The 25,350-nt window shown below is 45.2% G+C and overlaps 1 protein-coding gene across 2 annotated transcripts in view; it reads right to left on the bottom strand.

Annotated features, from left to right (window-relative positions):
• MTBP (MDM2 binding protein) overlaps nucleotides 1-25,350 on the bottom strand; it is a 194,276-nt gene that overhangs the window by 38,091 nt on the left and 130,835 nt on the right. For both annotated transcript variants that reach the window (XM_029591956.1, XM_029591955.1), the window contains one exon: nucleotides 3,148-3,414. In XM_029591956.1, the coding sequence (XP_029447816.1) occupies nucleotides 3,148-3,414 (267 nt within the window). The remainder of the gene's footprint in view (nucleotides 1-3,147; nucleotides 3,415-25,350) is intronic.

Genomic DNA, 25,350 nt, shown 5'->3' with positions numbered 1-25,350 from the left:
GTGTTAAATCTAGGCCGGGTCGCACAGGCGCGCATTCATCCACTGCCGGTGGGGGCTGCCCCCACCGGCAGCCCCCACCGGCAGTGGATGAATGCGCGCCTGTGCGACCCCTGCGATTCGGTGCTCAAGGCGTGACGTCACGACGCCCGACGTCACGGCATGTGACTGCCTTGAGCACCGAATAGCAGGGGTCGCACAGGCGCGCATTCATTCACTGCCGGTGGGGGTTTCCGGAGGCAGCCCCCACCGGCAGTGGATGAATGCGCGTCTGTGCGACCCGGCCTAGATTTAACACGCGGTGGGGGCTGCCCCCACCGGCAGCCCCCACCGGCAGCCCCCACCGGCAGTGGATGAATGCGCGCCTGTGCGACCCCTGCGATTCGGTGCTCAAGGCGTGACGTCACGACGCCCGACGTCACGACGCCCGACGTCACGGCATGTGACTGCCTTGAGCACCGAATAGCAGGGGTCGCACAGGCGCGCATTCATTCACTGCCGGTGGGGGTTTCCGGAGGCAGCCCCCACCGGCAGTGGATGAATGCGCGTCTGTGCGACCCGGCCTAGATTTAACACGCGACCACCCGGCTCCCGCCGCCGCCCGCCGGCCGTCTGAAACTAACGCGCGTCCACCCGCCCCCGCCGCTGCCTGGAACAGTGGATGAATGCGCGCCTGTGCGACCCGGCCTAGATTTAACACGCGACCACCCGCCCCCCGGATCCCGCCTGCCGACCGCCTGGACCCACGCGGCCCTCCGACAGGTATTTAAAAATTTTGTTTTTTACACTTCCTGGTGCCTGTCATTTCAAATGACATTTGAAATGACAGGTACCAGCGCACCCAGGTTACTGTATAGGCGCTGTATTAAGCGCCTATACAGTAAAATGGGTTGCGCGGGCATAACCCTTCCCTAACGCTTCACAGCCGCGGCATGCATTTGCATGCAATTAGAAGAGAGTATCAGGCGCTAGGTCAAGAGAACTGTGCGTGCGGGGAGGAAGGGTGCGCCTGACACTGCCGCACTGTTTCTACCGCGGCCTTACAGTATCGACCTGATAGATAGGTACAATTTAATGTGACAAAGCCAAGGGAAGTCTTGCCTCACCAATCCGCTACATGTTTTTGAGGGCGTAAACAAACATATGGATAAAGTTGAGCCAGATAATATAGTGTATCTGGATTTCCAGAAAGCATTTGACAAAGTCCCTCATGAGAGACTTTTTAGGAAATTAAAAAGCCATTGGAAAGGGGGCAGTGTCTGAAAATGGTTTAGAAATGGTTAGAAAACAGAGTAGGGATAAATGCTAAATTTTCTCAGTGGAGAAAGGTGAATAGTGGAATGCCTCACTGGGACTACTGCTTTTTAGTATTTATAAACAACCTGGAAATGGGAATAATGAGTGCGTGATCAAACTTGTTGATATAAAATTATTCAAAGATGTTAAAACACAAGTGGATTGTAAGAAATGGCATAAAGATCTTGCAAAACTGGGAGAACTGGGTATGCAAATGGCAAATGAAATTTACTATGGACAAGTGCAAAGTGATGTATTTGGAAATCACCATTCAGGAAAAGGATCTAGGTGATACTGTTGATAATATATTGAAATCTTCTGCACAGTTTGCAGCAGCAGCCAAGAAAGCAAATAGAATGCTAGGAATTATTACAAACAAATGGGGAATAAAACAGAGAATGTTATAATGCCTCTGTATTGCTCCATAGTGCAATCTTATCTTGAGTATTGTGTGCAGTTCTGCTCACCACATCTCAGAAAAGATACAGCAGAATTAGAGAAGGGTGACAAAAATGATCAAAGGGATGGAAAACTTCTCCTATGAGGAAAGTTTAAAGAGGTTAGGACTCTTCAGCATAGAGAAGAGATGGTTGAGGGAAGATATGATAGAGGTCTAATAAAATAATGAGTAAATTAGAATGAGTAAATGTGAATTGGTTGTTTACTCTTTCAAGAAGTACAATGACTAGGGGACACACAAAGTTACTACATTGTACATTTAAAACTAAGAAAAAATATTTTTTTACTCAGCACATAAGTTCTGGAATTTGTTGCCAGAGGATGTGGTGAAAGCTGTTAATGTAACTGCATTTAAAAAAGGTTTGGATAAGTTCCTGGAGGATACGTCCATAAATCATTATTAAGGTAGAGTTGCAGAAATCCACTGCTTGTCCTGGGATAAGCAGCATGGAGTCTATCTAACCCTTGGTTCCTGCCAGGTACTTGTGACTAGGGATCTGCATTTGTGTGTCCATTCGTTTGATTCATTTCACTGCACTTAGCAGCAAAATGAATCAAATGAATAGACACCTACTTGGGACTGGAAAAGGGCAGATGATGTTCCTCTTCATTAAGGAAATAGCAGAGAGGAAGTTGGAAATTACATCTCGATAGCCTAAATCTCAGTAGTGAGAAAATGAATAGAGACTGTATTGAAAGAAATGACAATCAAGTATCTAGAATTCAGCAGGTTGCAGGATCTGAGGCAGCATGGGTTTACCAAAAGGAGACTGTATCAAAACAAATCTGATTAATTTCTTTGATTGGGTGACTAAAGCACTTGGGACACACCCAGCCAATCAGGCTTTCATGTTATCTACAATGAATATGCATGAGAGAGTTACGCATACAATGAAGGCAGTTCATGCAAATCTATTTCATGCACATTCACTGTGGATATCCTAAAATTCTGACAGGTTGAGTGTGTCATGGGAACAGGGTTCTGAATCACTGGACTAGAGAATTAGATTAAGAGTGTGTATTGGATGTAACTTACTTGGATTTCTGCAAAGTTTTTGATACTGTCCTGCATAGAAGACTGGGCCCCATGATGGACTGAATTAGAAACTGGTTGAGTGATAGATTATGGACAGAGGTAATAAAGGATATTCACTCAAAGGAAGAGAAAAGAGTGCCTCAGGTATCTGTCTTAGGGTTAGGTGTATTCAATATCTCTGTGAGCGATAGTGTAGATGTTAAAAAGAATAGTTTTCTTTCTTGTGGATGGCCAAAATCTGCAATAAAATGTGCACCCCTGAGGAAGTAGACAGAGAAAATAAACAGAATTATTAATGATCTAAGCTCAAGGAGTTGAGTGCTTGACAGTTTAAAATCACTTTTGTATTAGTGCCTTACCTCTTGTTAGAGTAAAAGCCATCCAGATCTTTTGACCTGCGTTTCAGTCTTGATGTTTCTGAGCGGATTTCACTCACTAAAGATTCCCCATCAGGTACACTTCCAGGCTCAGACAGAACTGCAGGAGATGGTAGAGGACTCAAGACAAATGGAATAGGACAGCACTCTCTGCTACAAGTAGTCTGAGTTTCATAGCGAATAAGTCGAGACTGAAGTTCAGCAAAGCCAATATCACGCTCCAGGGCTTTTTGATTGTCCAGGCAGTATCTTAAATAAATAAAAATATCAAATAAAAATAAGGCTTACAACAGCTATAAAAGCAATCTGCTGAATTTTCCACTTCTGGGATCAGCCCCATGGCCCACTGCACTATGATACAAAGAAGCGGTGCTCTGGAACTTCCTTAAATCTCATATTCCTCATGCTGGCTGGGGACGGTAACATCACGGAGGTAATGTTCACAGTCCACCAGATAGAAGGTACACGGAGCATCACTACAAAATAGTCTGGTAGCTGGCCAAGAGCATTATAACAGCTTGAACACGCTATCTAATGACTTGGTCATCCTACAGATGCAAGACAGCATCACCTTTTATATGCAAGTGGGGATGGAAAAAAACAGGAAGGAAATGAGGTGAAAAAAGAAATCACAGAATAATAAAATATATTCAAGTTTAATTTCCTTTGCTACAACAAGCCTGAATAAAACTACCAGTGGGCTACTATGCCTTTACTCAAGTCACTTATGTGGAAAGAAAGCTGTACAGTATCATAGAAAGCAAATGGAGGAGGGAAAGAGTAAAGGAAAATTAGTTTCTTACCTGATAATTTTCGTTCCTGTAGTACCACGGATCAGTCCAGACTCCTGGGTTTTGCCTCCCCTCTAGCAGATGGAGATAGAGCAGTTATCAAAACAAACTCCGCCTATAAATAGGCTGGTGCCACCTACAGTCCGACAGTATTACTCAATGTCAAAGCAGAATGGAAATCTCAAAACCATTATAACTATATAAGTAAAAGAAACAAACCGGTCCACTGAAGTCTCTCCCAGGACCTGTATCTTGAGAACCACTTTAGGACAAAATTCAGAACTCTGCCAATCTGAAATAAGATAATATATAAGAACAGAGCGGACTTTCCCTTTATCTCATATCTGAGATGGGCGGGATTCTGGACTGATCCGTGGTACTACAGGAACGAAAATTATCAGGTAAGAAACTAATTTTCCTTTCCCTGTACGTACCCGGATCAGTCCAGAGCTTCCTTAATTGGGATGGGATCTGGAGAGGCCAGCTCGAAGCACTCCCTCTCCAAATCCTCCCGCAACTGGAGCCTGAATATCCAGTCTGTAATGTCTTGCAAAAGTATGCAAGGATTTCCACGTAGCCACCCTGCATATCTCCTGTGGTGATACCATCTGACACTCTGCCCAAGACGCTGCTTGCAAACGAGTAGAGTGGGCACGTAGACCTGTAGGAAGGGATCTACCCCGAACTAATAGCCTCTTTTAGCCAACGAGCTATAGTAGTTTTGGACGCCTGCTGTCCTCGTTTAGGACCACTCCACAGCACAAAGAGATGGTCAGATACACAAAACTAATTGGTAACCTCTAGGTAATGCAGCAAAGCTCTGCGAACATCAAGCTTCCACAAGTCACCAGCCAAAGGATCCGAACGGTCTAACTCCATGAAGGCCAGCAGATCAACCGATTGGTTGACATGAAAAGAGGAAACCACTTTTGGCAAGAAAGATGGAACCGTCCTTAAAGAAACTCCCGAATCCGAAATCCGCAAAAAGGGTTCCCTACATGAAAGTGCCTGGAGTTCGACACCCTACGATCCGATGTAATGGCCACCAGAAAAATCACCTTCAAGGTAAGAACTTTGAGAGTCCATCTCTTCAAGGGCACAAAAGGCGCCGAACAAAGAGCAGTGAGGACTAAATTCAGACTCCATGACGGATAGGGATGCCGCGTGAAGGACGCAAGTGTTTTGCTCCTTTAAGAAAACGAACTACATCCGGATGTGCGGCTAACACTACGTCCTGGACGGATCCACGCAAACAACTAAGCGCCACCATTTGCACTCTGAGGGAACTACATTACAAACCGTTAGACAGGATTGTAGAAAACACAGAATATCTGACACTGAAGACCAGGTAGGTGTGACCTCTCGGTCCAGACATCAAGTCTCAAAAACTTTCCATACTCTAACATACGTGAAATTGGTAGAAGTATTACGCGATCAGAGGAGCGTGGCTACTACAGCCGGAGAACGGCCTTTGCGACTTAACCTCTGCCTTTCAAAAGCCATGCCGCTAGACAGAAGCGATAGACTTCTTCCAAACAAACAGGCCCTTGATGCAGCAGGTCCAGGAGAACTAGAAACCGCAGCGGGCCCTCCACGCCAAGATTGAGAAGGTCTGCAAATCAGGGACGTCTTGGCCATTCTGGAGCTACCAGGATGACCTCCGTTGGATGGATCTCTATCCATCTGAGCACTTTGCTGATCAATGGCCAAGGCGGAAAGATGTACAGAAGAATCTCTGTGGGCCAAGGCAGCACTAGGGCATCTACCCCTTCTGCTCCCATCTCTCTCCGCTGAGCATAGAACCGTGGAGCTTTGGCATTCCGAAACATCGCCATGAAATCCATGCTGGACGTGCCCCATGCGTCGCAAATGAGTTGAAAAACCGCGTCCGTCAATTCCCATTCCCCGGGATCGAGATGGTGACGACTTATAAAGTCTGCCTGCACATTGTCCATGCCGGCGATGTGAGATGCTGCTATGCTTACCATGTTTTGTTCTGCCCAGCTGATCAATTGTTGAGCTTCCATCGCCACCAGTTGACTTCTGGTTCCTCCTTGGTGATTGATGTACGCCACCATGGTCGCATCGTCTGAGAGAATTCTGACCGACTTGCTCTGGAGGAGAGGATGGAATGCTTGCAATGCCAACCATACCGCCCAGGTTTCCAGTTGATTGATCGATCAGAGAGATTCGACGGGAGACAAAGTCCTTGTACCGATTTCCCTTGGCATACCACTCCCCAACCAGAGAAACTGGCATCGGTGGTGACCACTGTTCAGTCGGGCACTTCCAGGGGAACTCCTCGGACTAAATTGTCCGTCACCAACCACCAGTCGAGACTGGATCGCACTGCCTCCGTAAGCGGAAAAGGTAGATGAAAAAGCTCGGAGACTGGGTTCCATCGGGAAAGCAAGGCGACAGTAAATGCCTCATATGAGCAAAGGCCCAGGGTACAAATTCTAATGTTGAAGTTATCGACCTGAGAACCTGTAAATAATCTGACTCTGGGTGGGTGCTTGAGCATTAAACCTCTTACTTGGACTTGCAGCTTGGAGATGCGTTCCGTGGTAAGAAAAATTCTGCCCTGCTGAGTGTCGAATAGAGCACCCAAATACTCCAATGACTGAGTGGGCTCCAGTCTGCTCTTGGCGAAACTGACCACCCAGCCCAGCGACTGCAGGAGCTGAAGTACTCTCTGAATCGCCTCCTGGGCAAGCGCTTTCGATTTTGCACGAATCAGCCAATCGTCCAAGTAAGGATGCACCAGCAACCTTTCCCTGCGGAGATGGGCTGCCACCACCACCATCACCTTGGTGAATGTCCTGGGCACTGTGGCTAGACCGAAGGGCAGAGCCTGAAACTGAAAATGCTGATCCAGTACCGAAAACCGAAGAAACCTCTGGTGGTCTGACCGAATGCCTATATGAAGATCTGCTACCATGAAGTCTAAGGATGCTAGAAACTCTTCCTTGCGCACTGAGGCAATGACTGACCAGAGCGTCTCCATGCAAAACCGGAGGACCTGGAGACATCCATTTACTTTTTTTCAGATCCAGAATGAGCCAAAAGGATCCCTCTTTTTTTTTTTTTGGCACTATGAAGTAAATGGAGTAACGGCCTTTCCTTCTTGCCTCCGGAGGCACTGAGACGATGGCCCCTAGTTGCAGAAGTCATTGCAAAGTGTCCTGCACTGCTCTTCGCTTGGTTTCGTAACCGCAGGGAGAAATTAGAAATCTTATTCTCCCCCAGAAATTGGATATCTTCCAGGTCTTTACCGAAAAGTAGTTTGTCTTTGATGGGCAAGGACCCTAGCTGTGACTTGGAGGAGACATCCACCAACCACAGTTTCTCAAAAGAGGAGCCTACGAGCTGAGACAGCTGAAACCATGGATCTGGCCGATGTGTGCAGTAGATCATGTAGTGCATCCGCGCTGTACGCCACCAAAGCTTCCAGACGACCTGCCTTGGCCGCCTCTTCATCCGATAAGGCGGCATTAGCTTGCAACTGCTGAATCCAGTGGAGACCCGCTCGTAAGGTAAAATTGCTGCAAATAGCCGCATGCACTCCCAGTGCTGAAACCTCAAAAATCCTTTTAAGTTGCACCTCCAAATTCCTGTCTTGCAGGTCCTTGAGTGCTGTAGCTCCAGTAACCGGGATCGTGGTCTTCTTGGTAACAACGCACACTGCCGCATCTACCTTGGGTACTCAAAGCAGCTCTAAAGCATCCTCTGGCAGAGGATATAGCTTGTCCATGGCTTTACATATTTTCAATCCCAGGTCCGGTGTATCCCATTCCCGGAAGAGCAAATCTGTAGCCGAGAAATGAAAGGGAAAGGAAGAAGCAGGGCCTCTCAGACCCAGCAACACAGGATCCATAGCACCCAGTTTAGATTCCTCAGGGGGACCTTCAATGCCCAGTTCAGCTTAAATAGAAGGAATAAGGGGACCCAACTCCTCCTTTCTAAAGAGGCGCACCGCCTTAGGATCATCACCTTCTGCAGCATGCGCCCCACGCATTATGCCTTGATGCTGTAAATCAGGGTCTACATCCACCCCCTGTGGGGGCTTGGGCAGTAGGTCTAGGTCATCTGGATCATAATCCTGACTAGAAGTATCCGTAGTAATCTGGGGAACCCCTGACCGACGGGGTCGCTTAGGCTGAGCAGGCTCCGCAGCTCCCTTAGAGGTAGACCTTTTCTTAGCAGAGGGCTTAGATCCTTGAGAAACGACCTTTTTACCAGACTGCAGCTTCCCTAACTTCCTCTCCTTGTAAGCTTTATGAAGCAATAACACAAATTGTGACAAAAAAGAGGAAGAGGAGGAGTCAGAGGCCCCCTCGAGGCTATCCTCCATTGCAGGGGAATTAGGCTGTAAAGGTTCCCTGTCCCTTGGGAAACCTTGCTGGGGAGAAAAAAGGAGGAGGTAAAACCCTCCCCCAGCGCTGCACTAGACACAACCCTGAATGACTGGAAAATAGTCCCCCGTTCCCAAGCTGAACGGGAACTAATCAACCTCAGAGTGAATTGCAGCAGACATCCCAATCGGGACCGGGGCAGACTTTGATTTAACTAGTTTTGCCATTTTAATATTTTTTTTTGGCTCCCGACAGCCCCTCCCCGAGATGCAAGCCGAGCAAAGGCCCTCCCTGGAGAGCCGTGCGCAGACCGACCCGCACATGTGGCAAACGGATGAACATAGCATCAAGTCGTGACAGGAAAATAAAGACAAAATAAATTAAAGAAAATTCAATGAAAATTCAATGAATAAACAAATTTTTTTTTTTTAATTATAAAACTTGCCTGGCAGTGGTCCAATGTGCTAATCCCTTTGGGTGGAGTGAGCTGGGCTCCCCGGTGTCGCACCCAGCTGCTGAGAAGATAAATAGGGCCCTCGACCCTGTGAAGCAGCTGCCTCAGACCAGCATGGGATGGCTCTCTCAGAACCCAACGACCACCTGGGAGGCTAACGACCACTGTGCTGCCACAAGCTCCTTTCTTTTATATTCTTTTTAAATAAAGCTGAAATAATCCAGAAACAGAAGACAAAAAAGTCCCCTAAACTAACTAAAACACAAGATAATCAACTTAAGCACACAGATCAGACTGTAGGTTTAGCACCTCTCCCATCTGCTGGAGACAGAAGAATACTGCTGGACTGTAGGTGGCACCAGCCTATTTATAGGCGGAGTTTGTTTTGATAACTGCTCTGTCTCCATCTGCTAGAGGGGGGGCAAAACCCAGGAGTCTGGACTGATCCGGGTACATACAGGGAAAATAAATGTTCAATGCTTATAAATGTGTGACAAACCTTTCTATTAAACATGCATGCTCCACTGACAATTATTTTTTCTGGAATTCGTTTCATATTCTTTCAATGAAACAAAATCAAATAGAGGATTGCGTGGAACTTAAAGAGGAGTGATTTATGACTTTTGCTTTTAATTAAAATGTGTTCAACGTGCTCCAGGGGTGTAAATGTTTTATAGAGCAAGATGGAGTGCGTTACAGGAGCACTGGTGGTACGCATTACAGAAGATCTCTCACACACTCGCATTCTCTCCACTGCACTCCTCCCATGATCTGTCTCCACGCCCCGTCCCCTCATACTCTCTCAAAGCCTCCTAATTCCACTTCTCCATGCTCCCCTTCTCTACTCCCCTGTAATACACTCTTGCACTCTTTCCCCAGATCACTAGATTTTAGATTTAATTACTCGTCTTTTGCAAATTTATCTCAAGCATATCCTGAAAACCTAACTGGTTGGTTTGGGAACACTGCACTAAACTATTCCTCCACTTTACGTACACCTCCAGGCTCAGACAAAACCGTATTTCCTAGCGTGTAGCAGATGGACTCAGGTCCAATGGGTATAGTGTACTCCTGATAGCAGTTGGAGACAGATCAGATTTCAATCTGATGTCAGCCCTAGTACATATACCCCTGCAGGAAGTGCAGCTCTTCAGTATTTTCCGTCTCCATAGCAGTTAGAGACTCTATGCACGCTCGCACAGCGTTAGAGTAAATTTAACAAAGAAAACCCATTGGGTCCCTCCCCCATTTGAGAATTCCCGAGGAGATTTCTGCGATCCCTTGGAGGTAAGCCTCGGTCCGGCAGCCGACACTCGGCGGGGACTTAGCCCCAGACATCGGGTGAGGCTGAGAGGCAGCAGGTGCAACTTCAAGCGCAGCGGTGAAGGAATTTTCCCTCTCCCCCCACAGCCGGAGACCGCCAGGAACGAGACCAGGAAGCGCCGAGACAAGGTAAGGTAGAAACCTATTTAAAAGTCTCCGGTCTTCGAAGCTCAAGGAGTCGCACAGGTCGCCAGCTGGCACCAGTGCCACCGGGTTCATCTGCCCTAGGAGGACTAGACCCTGGTCAGATCCGAGGGTCCTCCCACGTGGAGACCCTCCGAGATGGTCGCCATCACCATTTTGATCTGTTCGCCGCCCTGTCCGCTGTTTCCTTTACTGCTTAGATATGGAAGTCTGTCAAGACTCTGCCTTTGGCTAACCTATCTTGAAAAGTTTCTTCCAGTATAATCCCCAACTCCTTCCACAACCACCTGCTGTGATTTCAGGCTGCCTCATCATTGCCAATACCACCCCAATTATTGTGCCTGTGCACGAGTGGTCTGCTATTGGCCTGTTTGTAATACGAGTCAGCCTGTAGCTTGCTAATCACCCATATGTGAGGACTACCATCCTGCTTGTCCTGGGAGAAAGCAGAGTTGCTTACCTGTAACAGGTGTTCTCCCAGGACAGCAGGATGTAGTCCTCACGAAACCCACCCGCCACCCCACATTTATTATTTTATTTTTCGCTCGCACTTTTTGCTACAAACGAGACTGAAGGGAGACCCCTGTGGACACAGGGATCATGGCATGCTGGGCATGCTCAGTGTGCCAGTCATAGTTTTCTAGAAACTTTGACAGAAAATGTTTCCATGATAGGGCTCCGTCCGATGACGTCACCCATATGTGAAGACTACCATTCTGCTTGTCCTAGGAGGAGGATAAACAATGGGAAAGTGCTATACTGGGGTACAAATTATATCGCAATGTCAGAGGAGAATCTGGGAGGCAGAGTGTCCCTTTATGGTAAGACGGACAGTGAAATGCTAAGAGAAACTGGGGAAGCTAACCAAATTGGTAGTGCAGTAATAATGGGAGATTTCAATTACCCCAATATTGACTGGGTAAATGTAACATCGAGACATGCTAGAGAAATAAAGTTCCCGGATGAAATAAATTACTGTTTTATGGAGCAATTGGTTCAGGAACCAACAAGAGAGGGAGCAATTTTAGATCTAATTCTCAGTGGAGCACAGGATTTGGTGAGAGGTAACTGTGGTGGGGGCCGCTTGGCAATAGTGATCATATTATGATCAAATTTGAATTAATGACTGGAAAGGGGACAGTAAGCAAATCTACGGCTCTAGTGCTAAATTTTAAAAAGGGAAACTTTGATAAAATGAGAAAATAGTTAGGAAAAAACTGAAAGGAGCAGCTACAAAAGTAAAAAGCTGCAAGAGGCGTGGACTTTGTAAAAAAATAAAAAAATAAAATAAAATACCAAATAAAATAAAATACCATTCCATTAAGAAAGGTGGAAGGAAGACAAAACGATTACCAGCATGGTTAAAAAGTGAGGTGACAGAGACTATTTTAGCCAAAAGATCTTCATTCAAAAATTGGAGAAGGATCCAACAGAAGAAAATAAGCGTTGGCAAGTTTAATGTAAGAAATTGATAAGACAGGCTAAGAGAGAATTTGAAAAGAAGTTGGCCGCAGATGCAAAAACTCACAGTAAAACTTTTTCAAATATATCCGAAGCAGAAAGCCTGCGAAGGAGTCAGTTGGACCATTAGATGATCAAAGGGTTAAAGGGGAACTTAGAGAAGATAAGGCCATCGCGGAAAGATTAAACACATTTCTTTGCTTCAGTGTTTCTACCGAAGTGGATGTTGGGGAGATACCTGTTTCAGAGAAGGTTTTCATGAGTAATGATTCAGATGAACTGAACCAAATAACCTTAAACCTAGAAGATGTGGTAGGCCTGATTGACAAACTGAAGAGCAGTAAATTACCTGGACCTGATAGCATATACCCCAGGGTTCTAAAGGAACTAAACAATGAAATTTCAGTTCTATTAGTAAAAATTGGTAAACTATCATTAAAATCATCCATTGTACCTGAAGACTGGAGGGTAGCTAATGTAAACCCAATATTTCGAAAGGCTCCAGGGGTGATCCAGGAAACTACAGACCAGTTAGCCTGACTTCAGTGCCAGGAAAAATAGTGGAAAGTGTTCTAAAGATCAAAATCACAGAACAGGAAATTCTACAAAAAACACTAGAATTCTGGAACAACTGCCTCCAAACCATCAACAACCTACTCAAGAGTCTCAACCTGATCCTTAATTCCAACAAAACTGAAACACTACTTATCACACAAGACAGTAACCATGATACATCTAACTTACCCACTACTAATAAACTATCCTTCTCACCTCGAGTTAGAAACCTCGGAGTCATCATGGACAATCAACTAAACCTTAAGAGATTCATTAATAATACCACTAAGGACGGATTCTACAAATTACAAGTTCTGAAATGACTCAGACCACTCCTCCATTTCCAAGACTACCGGGCAGTTCTCCAAGCAATCATTTTTTCAAAAATAGACTACTGTAACTCCCTCCTACTTGGCCTCCCAACCAACACAATAAAACCATTACAAATGCTCCAAAACGCTTCAGCCAGGATTCTAACGAAATCCAACAAAAGAAATCATATTACCCCCATCTTAAAAAACCTACACTGGCTCCCAATCAAGTTCAGAATCTCTTACAAAGTACTAACAATCATACATAAATCAATACATAAGCTCATTCCTCTGGAACTCAATACCCCTCTGCAGCCACATATACCCTTCCAGACCGGTGAGAACGGCATATAAAGATACTCTCCTCGCCCCAACCATCAAATCCTCACTAAATAAACGCACTCTTTCCACAGCAGGACCCGCACAATGGAACGCTCTACCTCCAGACCTCCGGAAAGAACCTTGCCCTATCGTCTTTAAAAAGAGACTCAAAACTTGGCTATTCGAACAAGCCTTCTACCCACACCAATAATCGTACTCTATATCTTTTCAAATTTATGCACCTTGGAATGTATCTACGGTATATTTAAGTGAAAACAATAGGAATCGGATGATCACACGAAGCCCTTTATTATGTGCCCGACTCTGGCCGAGTTTTGCTCGTAGAGCTGCCTCAGGGGCAACTACAACAAAATTGCAAAATGGCGCATTAAAAATTAAAATCATAAAAACATGTATAGGTGTACATACTCAAATCATAAAAAAATACATGTATAAGTGTGAACACTACCAACATGAATACTATTAAAACATGTATAAATGTACTTATCAAATCATAAAATAAAATACATGTATAAATATAAAAAAGTAATCAAAGAACAACATACTTAGAAATATGAACTTTACAACATAAGTAACTATATGAACTCATGGATAATGTATAAATCACAACTAAAATGTATGCCAACATTAAAATAGTGTAGACAGAAATGAAAAGTAGAAAATATTCCAAGGAACCGGAGAGGCTGACTAATTCACATTGGAGTACATAATAAAAAAGTGAAAAAGTAGATTGGAGTCTGTATGTAATATATCATTAATAATATAATATAGATCTTACTTCAATTGGCAGGATTTGAAAAAATGCCTGCTGTCACATGTCACACTGTCACAAATTCGCGTAAAGATATATATTAGTTCCTAGATAGAGATCAAAAGTCAATATACCATATCATTGGAACGATAGCTCAACATTTGTATAAAATTAAATAACGCGGAACCCATCCAAAACTCTTAATTGACTCATGAATGTGTTCTAATAAGATTTAACTAATTGGCTGCAGGTATATCTCCACAGTTTTTTTAATCAGAATAGATTCCTAATAAATTATAATCATAAAACAACCAAAGCTATTGCAGCGACAGATGCATACAATTTTTTGAAACACTCGCACATCGCGCTTGTCACTCACTCAATCCAACACAATCATATGCAGTGTTAAAAAACACTAACGCTGTGGGTCTCAGCATAACTAAATGCATACTAGCGCATACTTAAATTCTAATCATAAAACAAAATTACTTCACTTCCTTATGTGGAACTAATACATTGACTTCCTAACGGTGGATCCTTCTAAAATCGTTAAACACTAACACATCGCACTTGTCATCCATTCCTATCTAAACCATTCCATAAAACACACGTATTGTTCACAACTACAAAAGCTCAAAATCTAAGTCTAAATAGCGATACTCACAGAAAATTGGCGCCAAAAGATACATAGTATTGAACAAGTTGAACACTAGCGCATATTTGCAAATTCAAAGTATGGATAAAAAAACTACATGCAATGTCATTATAACTGTACAGCTTAAATTTAACCATAGCTATCTTTTTAATTAAAATATATCACATCCTACAACAGCTCACGCCGAGAGTGCTATTTTCTAAGGAGTAAAATCATTCTTGTTATCTCCATCCATTAACTATCCATTTTTGAATGCTTTCAAATATAGGACCAGCTACAGTGTATTCTAGCTGTAAAACAAATCCAAATTGTAAAAAAAATGGTAAGTAACATACCTCTCTATTTCACATAACATATAATTAAAAAATACTAGACGCATTCAGCACTAACAACACTAAATTATCGCGCTTCTCTCGCACTCATACCTGAGGAACGTATCCAACATCATTCTGCTACTAACTTTTTGGCTGCCATCAGTCGCAGTATAAGTAGCAAATATCGCGAGCTACGCGGTGTTTTGGCGCCAAAAACGTCAATTTGCATGATCTGTCAATCAGGGTGCGCACAGGCGCGTATTTAAAATTTGAGAATCGCACAGTGCACAATTAGTGAGATATCATGACACACAATGGAAGACATCCACCATCTAAATGTCTATTCAAGGGACAAATTACTATTTAGTAACATAAACCATATTTATTTATTTAGGATTTTTATATACCGACCTTCTTAATACAAGTATCAAATCAGGTCGGTTTCCAAAGAACAAAACTGTCGCGGTTAAGGCGATACAATAAACAGAGTTTCTGAACATAGGAACATCAATAAATATTACATAGGCAACAGTAACTCGACAAAGTAACGTGGATAAATATGGGTACTGGCTAAATAGGGGTAGTGTAACTTGGGATATACAGTTAATAGAATAATGTGTAGATGGGCGCAAACATGAGTAGTGCAAGAGCTCGACGAACTAATATCAATACTATTATATAAATTTATAATATGAAATTTAAAGGACAATTTAAGCAGATAAAAATCTTTAAAATCATGAAAAATAAATATTAATAATATAAATAACCAGACTCCAGTCACAATCAAAAAAGTAAATCTATTTGAAAAAATATGATAAAAATGATAAAATTTAATAACCTAAATATATAAATATTAAGACTCCAAAAAATAAACAAATACCATAAATGACAGATTAAAAAATGATTCAAAATCACTATAAAAGACAAACTCGACAGTTCATAATCTCAAGAATAGAATATCCATATTTGCTGCAAATATAAAAAGTCTTTTATAGATAAACTGCTAAATCAGTTTCACTGTTGAGGCCATTCGGTGTCATGGTATTAAATTAAAAAATGAACCTCTGTTCATTTCTTAAAAGTAAATTGTTAAAATCGCCGCCTCTCCAGTGTACCATTGGTTTTTGGATGACGCAGAACCTAAAATCTGAAAATTTGTGACCAGTTTCAATGCAATGTGTGACTAAAGGTTTCCCTTCACTTAGTCTATTTATCGCACTCTTGTGCTCAATGACCCTTTTGTTAAATTGCCTGATTGTTTTACCTATGTACCAAATTTTAAATGCGCGCCTGTGCGCACCCTGATTGACAGATCATGGAAATTGACGTTTTTGGCGCCAAAACACCGCGTAGCTCGCGATATTTGCTACTTATACTGCGACTGATGGCAGCCAAAAAGTTAGTAGCAGAATGATGTTGGATACGTTCCGCAGGTATGAGTGCGAGAGAAGCGTGATAATTTAGTGTTGTTAGTGCTGAATGCGTCTAGTATTTTTTAATTATATGTTATGTGAAATAGAGAGGTATGTTACTTACCATTTTTTTTTACAATTTGGATTTGTTTTACAGCTAGAATACACTGTAGCTGGTCCTATATTTGAAAGCATTCAAAAATGGATAGTTAATGGATGGAGATAACAAGAATGATTTTACTCCTTAGAAAATAGCACTCTCGGCGTGAGCTGTTGTAGGATGTGATATATTTTAATTAAAAAGATAGCTATGGTTAAATTTAAGCTGTACAGTTATAATGACATTGCATGTAGTTTTTTTATCCATATTTTGAATTTGCAAATGTGCGCTAGTGTTCAACTTGTTCAATACTATGTATCTTTTGGCGCCAATTTTCTGTATCGCATCGCTATTTAGACAGATTTTGAGCTTTTGTAATTGTGAACAATACGTGTGTTTTATGGAATGGTTTAGATAGGAATGGATGACAAGTGCGATGTGTTAGTGTTTAACGATTTTAGAAGGATCCACCGTTAGGAAGTCAATGTATTAGTTCCACATAAGGAAGTGAAGTAATTTTGTTTTATGATTAGAATTTAAGTATGCGCTAGTATGCATTTAGTTATGCTGAGACCCACAGCGTTAGTGTTTTTTAACACTGCATATGATTGTGTTGGATTGAGTGAGTGACAAGCACGATGTGCGAGTGTTTCAAAAAATTGTATGCATCTGTCGCTGCAATAGCTTTGGTTGTTTTATGATTATAATTTATTAGGAATCTATTCTGATTAAAAAAACTGTGGAGATATACCTGCAGCCAATTAGTTAAATCTTATTAGAACACATTCATGAGTCAATTAAGAGTTTTGGATGGGTTCCGCGTTATTTAATTTTATACAAATGTTGAGCTATCGTTCCAATGATATGGTATATTGACTTTTGATCTCTATCTAGGAACTAATATATATCTTTACGCGAATTTGTGACAGTGTGACATGTGACAGCAGCCCAGCAGGCATTTTTTCAAATCCTGCCAATTGAAGTAAGATCTATATTATATTATTAATGATATATTATATACAGACTCCAATCTACTTTTTCACTTTTTTATTATGTACTCCAATGTGAATTAGTCAGCCTCTCCGGTTCCTTGGAATATTTTCTACTTTTCATTTCTGTCTACACTATTTTAATGTTGGCATACATTTTAGTTGTGATTTATACATTATCCATGAGTTCATATAGTTACTTATGTTGTAAAGTTCATATTTCTAAGTATGTTGTTCTTTGATTACTTTTTTATATTTATACATGTATTTTATTTTATGATTTGATAAGTACATTTATACATGTTTTAATAGTATTCATGTTGGTAGTGTTCACACTTATACATGTATTTTTTTATGATTTGAGTATGTACACCTATACATGTTTTTATGATTTTAATTTTTAATGCGCCATTTTGCAATTTTGTTGTAGTTGCCCCTGAGGCAGCTCTACGAGCGAAACTCGGCCAGAGTCGGGCACATAATAAAGGGCTTCGTGTGATCATCGATTCCTATTGTTTTCACTCTAATACAGCCAACTGGATCGGCTTCCGATTTGTTTTTTGGGTCCATCCCCTCTACGGTATATTTAGCCAGATCCTATCGGAATACTACATTATTTATTGTATTGTATAAGTTATTTATAAGTTATTTATTGTAACTTCTTGCTCTTTAACCCCCAGTTACTTCATCCAAGTTTATTCTCCTGTTCGATGTAATTGCACTCCGTCTTGCTTGTTTTAATGTTATAATGTAAACCGAATTGATATGTAACATTTGCTACATGAATTTCGGTATATAAAAATGTTAAATAAATAAATAAAAACATATAGAAAGGCATGGTTTGATGGAACAAGTTAGCATGGCTTTACCCAAGACAAATCTTGCCTCACAAATCTGCTTCACTTTTTTGAAAGGGTTAATAAACATGTAGATAAAGGTGAACCGGTAGATGTAGTATATTTGGATTTTCAGAAGGCTTCTAGGAAAAGTAAAAAGTCATGGGATAGGTGACGATGTCCTTTCGTGGATTACAAACTGGTTAAAAGACAGGAAACAGAGAATAGGATTAAATGGACAATTTTCTCAGTGGAGGGGGTGGGCAGTGGAGTGCCTCAGGGATCTGTACTGGGACTCGTGCTTTTCAATATATTTATAAATGATCTGGAAAGGAATACGACAAGTGAGGTAATCAAATTTGCAGATGATACAAAATTATTCAGAGTAATTAAATCACAAGCAGATTGCGATAAATTCAGGAGGACCTTGTGAGACTGGAAAATTGGGCATCCAAATGACAGATGTTAATGTGGATAAGTGCAAGGTGATGCATATAGGGAAAAATAACCCATGCTACACTTACATGATGTTAGATTCCATATTAGGAGCTACCACCCAGGAAAGAGATCTAGGCATCATAGTGGATAATACATTGAAATCATCAGCTCAGTGTAATGCAGCAGTCAAAAAAGTAATGTTAGGCATTATTAGGAAGGGAGTGGTGAATAAAACGGAAAATATGCCTTTGAATCGCTCCATAGCGAGACTGCACTTTGAATACTGTGTACAAATCTGGTTGCCGCATCTCAAAAAAGATATAGTTGCAATGGAGAAGATACAGAGAAGGGCGACCAAAATGATAAAGGGGGATGGAACAGCTCCCCTATGAGAAAAGACTAAAGAGGTTAGGACTGTTCAGCTTAGAGAAGAGATGGCTGAAGGGGGGATATGATAGAGGTGTTTAAAATCATGAGAGGTCTAGAACGGGTAAATGTGAATCTGTTATTTCGGATAATAGAAGGACTAGGGGGCACGCCATGAAATTAGCATGTAGCATATTTAAAACTAATCAGAGAAAGTTCTTTTTCACTCAGCGCACAAACTCTGGAATTTGTTGCCAGGGGATGTGGTTAGTGCAGTTAGTGTAGTTGGGTTTAAAAAAGGTTTGGATAAGTTCTTGGAGGAGAAGTCCATTAATGGCTATTAATCAGGTTTACTTAGGGAATAGCCACTGTTATTAATTGCATCAGTAGCATGGGATCTTCTTAGTGTTTGGGTAATTGCCAGGTTCTTATGGCCTGGTTTGGCCTCTGTTGGAAACAGGATGATGGGCTTCATGGACCCTTGGTCTGACCCAGTATGGCAATTTGTTATGTTCTTAATTCATTTAGTCTTTCCGCAATGGCCTTCTCTTCCTTAAATGCTCCTTTAACCTCTCAATTATCTAACGGTCCAACTGATTCCCCTGCAGGCTTCCTGTTTCGGATATATTTTAAGTTATGAAGTTTTGCCTCTATGGCCAGTTTCTTTTCAAATTCTTTCTTAAAGGAAAATTAGTTTCTTACCTCATAATTTTCGTTCCTGTAGTACCAAGGATCAGTCCAGACACCTGGGTTGTGACTCCGCACCAGCAGATGGAGACAGAGCAAGACTTGTCGAGCACCCTCACATATAGTAAGGCACCACCCACAGCTCCTCAGTCTTACGAAATGTCAAAGCAAACTTGAAAACCAAACTAACTATACCACCCCACACCAGGGCCGATTCAAAAACCCCCAGCTGAATCAGAACTCCCAGAACCAGAGGACCAACAACATACACTGAAAAATATTAAGACCAACCGAGTGGACTCTTCTTATTTTGAAAAACCAACACAACACAGACTACTTGGGCGGGCGCCTGGACTGATTCTTGGTACTACAGGAACGAAAATTATCAGGTAAGAAACTAAATTTCTTTTCCCTGTACGTACCAGGATCAGTCCAGACACCTGGGACGTACCAGAGCTGAATTACTGAGGGTGGGAAACAGAGAGTCCCGCTCGCAGTACCCTCTCTCCGAAACCTCCTGAATCTAGGCCCTGAACATCCAGCCGGTAGTGTCTAGCGAAAGTATGCAAAGACTTCCAAGTTGCCGCCCTGCAAATTTCTTGTGGCGACACTTGCGAAGATTCCGCCCACGAGGCGGCCTGGGCTCGCGTCGAGTGAGCTCGAAGGCCCACCGGAACAGACTTACCTTTCAGTAGATACGCTGAAGAAATAGCTTCCTTGAGCCAACGCGCAATCGTGGTCCAGGAAGCAGTTCCACCCCGCTTTGGGCCCGACCACAAGACAAAAAGATGGTCCGATACCCGAAACGGATTTGTTACCTCCAGATAACGGAGCAGAACTCTGCGGAGATCAAGTTCTCTCAACACCTTGGCTTCCGGATCAGAAAACTTCCCCTCCGGAAAAGCGGGCAGCTCAACCGTCTGGTTCATATGAAAAGCCGACACCACCTTCGGAAGAAAGGAGGGAACCGTCCTTAGGGAAACACCGGCATCCGAGAAGCGTAAGAATGGCTCCCGACAGGATAACGCCTGCAATTCTGAGACTAGTCTCGCCGACGCGATGGCCACTAGAAACACCGCTTTAAGGGTAAGATCTTTTAGCATTGACCGCTTGATGGGCTCAAAAGGCGACGTGCACAGAGCAGAGAGTACCCAATTGAGATTCCAGGAAGGACAAGGATGACGTAACGGGGGGATGCAAATGCTTAGCTCCCCGAAGAAAACGCGCCACATCCGGATGATGTGCTAGAGACCAACCTTGCACCTTCCCCCTGAGGCAACCAAGCGCTGCTACCTGGACCCGAAGGGTACTATACAAGATAGACTTTTTGCCAGCCCCGTCTGAAGGAAGGTGAGAACATCAGGCACGGATGGTAACAGGATTCACCTCACGAGTTCTACACCAGTCCTCAAACACCGCCCAAACCCGAACGTAGGCGAAGGACGTAAAACGCTTCCTAGAACTCAGCAAGGTGGCCACCACCGCATCCGAATACCCCTTATTCTTCAAACGTTTCCTCTCAAATGCCAAGCCGCGAGACAGAAGTGATCCGCGTCCTCCAAACAGACGGGTCCTTGACGGAGGAGTGCAGCCTCCCCTTGAAACCGGAGAGGGGTCTCCCTTGCCAACTGCAAGAGGTCCGCAAACCAAGGCCGCCGTGGCCACTCCGGCGCCACCATGATCACCTCCGCCGGATGAGTCTCTATTCGAAGGACCTTGCCTATCAGTGGCCAAGGAGGGAACACATATAGGAGAACGTCTGTGGGCCAGGGGAGTACCAGAGCATCTACCCCTTCGGCCCCTCGTTCTCTCCGGCGGCTGAAGAAACGTGGAGCCCTGGCATTCTGAGCGGTGGCCATCAGGTCCATGTGTGGCGTTCCCCACCTTTTGCAGATGAGGTGGTAAGCAACCTCCGGCAGCTCCCACTCCCCTGGGTCCAATCGATGTCGACTGAGGAAATCCGCTTGGACATTGTCCACTCCGGCGATATGGGACGCCGCGATGTCGCTTAGATTTCTTTCCGCCCAGAGCATTAGCTGCTGTTTCTGCTCCGCGACAGCCCTGCTCCTAGTTCCTCCTTGGCGATTGATATACGCCACTGTGGTCGCATTGTCCGACAATACTCTGACCGCTTTCCCTCGGATCAATGGGAGGAAAGCATGCAGCGCCAACTTGACCGCCCTGGTCTCCAAGCAATTGATGGACCACTGTGACTGAGCTTTGGACCACTGTCCCTGCACCGAGCGGCCCATGCAAACTTCCCCCCAGCCGGATAAGCTGGCATCCGTGGTGACTACCGTCCAGTTGGGCATGATCAGGGACACTCAGAGTGTCAGATTGTCGGTGCTGAGCCACCACTGCAGACTGGATCTTGCCTGATCCGGGGGTGGGAGTGGAAGGTGAAATTCTTCTGACACCGGCCGCCATCGAGAGAGCAATGCGGATTGCAATGGACGTAGATGAGCGAAAGCCCAGGGAACCAAGGCAAGCGTTGACGCCATCGACCCCAACACCACCAGGTAATCGCACACCTGCGGAATCCGTAGGGACAATAAACGGCGCACTTGACTCTGCAGCTTGCACACACGCTCTTTGGACAGAAACACCCTGCCTCGCTTCGTGTCGAACAGCGCTCCCAAGTATTCCAGGGTCTGGGTGGGAACCAGCCGACTTCTGGCGAAATTGATCACCCAACCTAGTGAACGCAAGAGCTGCAGGACCCTGTCGACTGCCTGTCGGCATTGTCTTTCGGATTTGGCTCGGATTAGCCAATCGTCCAAGTAGGGGTGTACCAAGAACCCCTCCCTCCGAAGTTCGGCTGCCACCACCACCATTACCTTTGTAAACGTCCTCGGAGCGGTGGCGAGGCCGAAGGGGAGAGCTTTGAACTGATAGTGTCTGCCCAGGATACAAAACCGCAGATAACGCTGATGGCACGGCTGAATGCCGATGTGAAGGTAAGCCTCTGTAAGGTCCAGGGACGCCAGGAATTTGCCCGGTCGAACCGAAGCTATTACCGAGCGGATCGTCTCCATTTTGAATCGATGAACACGAAGACATCTGTTGACCCCTTTCAGGTCTAGGATGGGTCTGAAAGTGCCCTCCTTCTTTGGCACGATGAATTAAATGGAATATCGGCCCCGATGGCGCTGTCCCGGAGGTACGGGAACTACCGCTCCCAGGTCTTCTAGGCGTCGCAGCGTATCCCGGACTGCCAAGCGCTTGTTGTGACCCTTGCAAGGGGAAACCAGAAATTTGTCCGCCGGAACCCGAGCAAAATCTAACGCGTAACCTTGTCTTATCACGCTGAGGACCCACTGGTCCGTGGTTATTCTGGTCCATTCCCCGTAAAAAACGCGCCAACCTGGCTCCTACATTCGGCGCGACCAATGGAGCCAGCTGCGTGGATGGACCCTCCACGTTTCATTGGGCAGATTTCGGGCCGGTTCCAGACGAGGAACCGCCTTGCCTCCCATACTTTTTCCCACGAAAGGACTGGGACCATGACGACGGTCTAGAGGAACCAGATCGATAAGGGGCCCCCGACGACCTCTGCGGCCGCGACTTTCTGGGCCCTCGGAAATGGGACCTATTGGGAAAAGACGTTCGAGCCCGGTACCTGTCCTCCGGTAACTTGAACACCCTGTTTTCTCCGAGAGACTGCATCAAGTCATCCAGTTGTTTGCCAAACAACAACTTCCCCTTAAAAGGGAGCGAGCCCAGATGGGCCTTGGAGGATCCATCCGCCGCCCAATTGCGAAGCCAAAGGAGACTGCGAGCGGAAACTGCCGAGACCATAACCCTGGCCGAAGTCCTCAGAAGGTCATGCATAGCGTCCGCGCTGTACGCGATAACCGCCTCCAAGTTGTCTGCTTGCGCAGCCTCCTCTGCCGAGAGGCCCGCATTGGCCTGAAGTACCTGAGCCCAGCGCAAACCGGCCCTCAGAGCAAAGTTACTACAAATAGCAGCCCGGACTCCCAGGGCCGAAGCCTCAAACACTTTCTTGAGTTGAGCCTCCAGTTTTCTATCCTGAATATCCTTGAGGGCCGTGGCTCCTGTAACTGGTATCGTCGACCGTTTCGTGACCGCCAACACCGCTGCTTCCACTCTAGGAAGACGCAGTAGTTCCAGCGCGTCATCCGGCAATGGGTACAGCTTATCCATTGCTTTACTAATTCAGGCCCAATTCCGGGGTATTCCATTCCCGGAATAGAATATCAGACGCTGAAAAATGGAAAGGGAAAGCCACCGCCGGTCCCGTAAGGCCCAAGAGGACCGGGTCCATCTTGGCATCCTTTCGGGACTCCATGGGTGGAGCATCTACCCCCACCTCCCGCAAGATAGCCGGGATAAGCGGCGCCAGCTCCTCCTTCCGGAACAAGCGCACCACCTTGGGGTCGTCACCTTCCACCGCTGGAGTCCCCTTGCTGTTCCCAGAGTGGACCGTATCCTCTTCAGCGTGCGCTCCTTCGTCCCCTGGGGCCCCTAGCTCCGGGTCCGCTTCCTCCGATGAGGCCGACTCGGAGTCGTATCCTGGGGAGCCCCCCTTACCGAGCGCCGCTCTCTAAGCGGGTCCGCGGGTCTCCGGTGACCCTCCCCCGCTCGCCTCTTCCAGGGTTCCGACCGACCGTCCGAACCCCCTTTAATCGAAGACCTCTCTCTTTTCCTCTTTGATCTTCTGTATTTTAAAATTTTCTGTAAAAGGACCGCAAAATCTGACGAAAATGAGGCCTCCGAATCCGAGGAGGCCTCATCCTGACTCCGATCCGCCGACGAAGCAGCCCCCCACGGGGGTCCCCCCCCCCCGGGTCCCGCTGCTGAGGAGACAACGCTGGAGGCAAGCCGCCATCTTCTACGGCCCTCCGCGTGGCCTTCCTCAGTGTCCAAAATGGCCGCCGTTCCCGCGCTAAGTGGGAACAGCTCGGCCCTGCCGTCTCCGTCGGGTGCAGCGCGCGGCGGCGATCGCGGTCGAGATCGGACCCCCCGACCGCCCTCAGACGGCCCCTCTCCGCCCGATACGCAGCTGGAACAAATTCCGTCGCGTGGCACGAAGCCCCCCTCGGCATGCGCCGCACCGGCCCGGTCCAGACGAAGAAAGAAGCAAGTAAAGAAGAAAGTCAGCCCTGCTCTTCCCCCGAACGGCGAAAAACAGCAGACAGCGCGAACGGCGAACCGGCAGAAAACACACACCCAAAAACAAAGTAAACACTCATTTTTTTTTTTTTCTACCTGCCGCTGACCCTGGTCCTGATCTTTCTGCTCCTGCGGGGGTGAGTGAACCGGGCTCCCCGGTGTCACCCCCAACGCTGCTGCCAGAGACAGGCCGGGTCCTCAACCCTCAGCAGCGGCCTCAACCAGGGGGGGATGGTCCCCTCAGAACCTTACAACCCCCCGGGGAGGCTCTCAGGACGAGGGCGAAGCTTTCCTACTTCTTCTTCTCGTTTCCTTTTCTTTCCCTTTTTTTTTTTTTTTGTAACCAAAAAATCCCTGACTAGCTACCAACTACCCAGGGACCACCAGAGACTGTGGGTGAACCTGCCCCATCTGCTGGAGACAGAGAAAGACTGAGGAGCTGTGGGTGGCGCCTTACTATATGTGAGGGTGCTTGACAAGTCTTGCTCTGTCTCCATCTGCTGGTACGGAGTCACAACCCAGGTGTCTGGACTGATCCTGGTACGTACAGGGAACCTGTCTTATCAATGTTTTACATTTAACTTGCCAATGCGTGTGCTTTTTCCTATTTTTTTCAGATGGACCCTTCTTCCAATTTTTGAAGGAAGTTCTTTGGCTAAAATAGCCACTCTCACCTCATCTTTTAACTATGCTGGTAGTTGTCTGGCTTTCCACCTTTCTTGATATGTGGAATACATCTAGACTGTGCTTCTAAGATGGTATTTTTAA

The sequence above is a fragment of the Rhinatrema bivittatum genome, chromosome 2, assembly GCF_901001135.1.
Source record: "Rhinatrema bivittatum chromosome 2, aRhiBiv1.1, whole genome shotgun sequence".
In the NCBI taxonomy this organism is placed as follows: domain Eukaryota; kingdom Metazoa; phylum Chordata; class Amphibia; order Gymnophiona; family Rhinatrematidae; genus Rhinatrema; species Rhinatrema bivittatum.
This window is presented reverse-complemented; position numbering and strand designations above follow the sequence as displayed.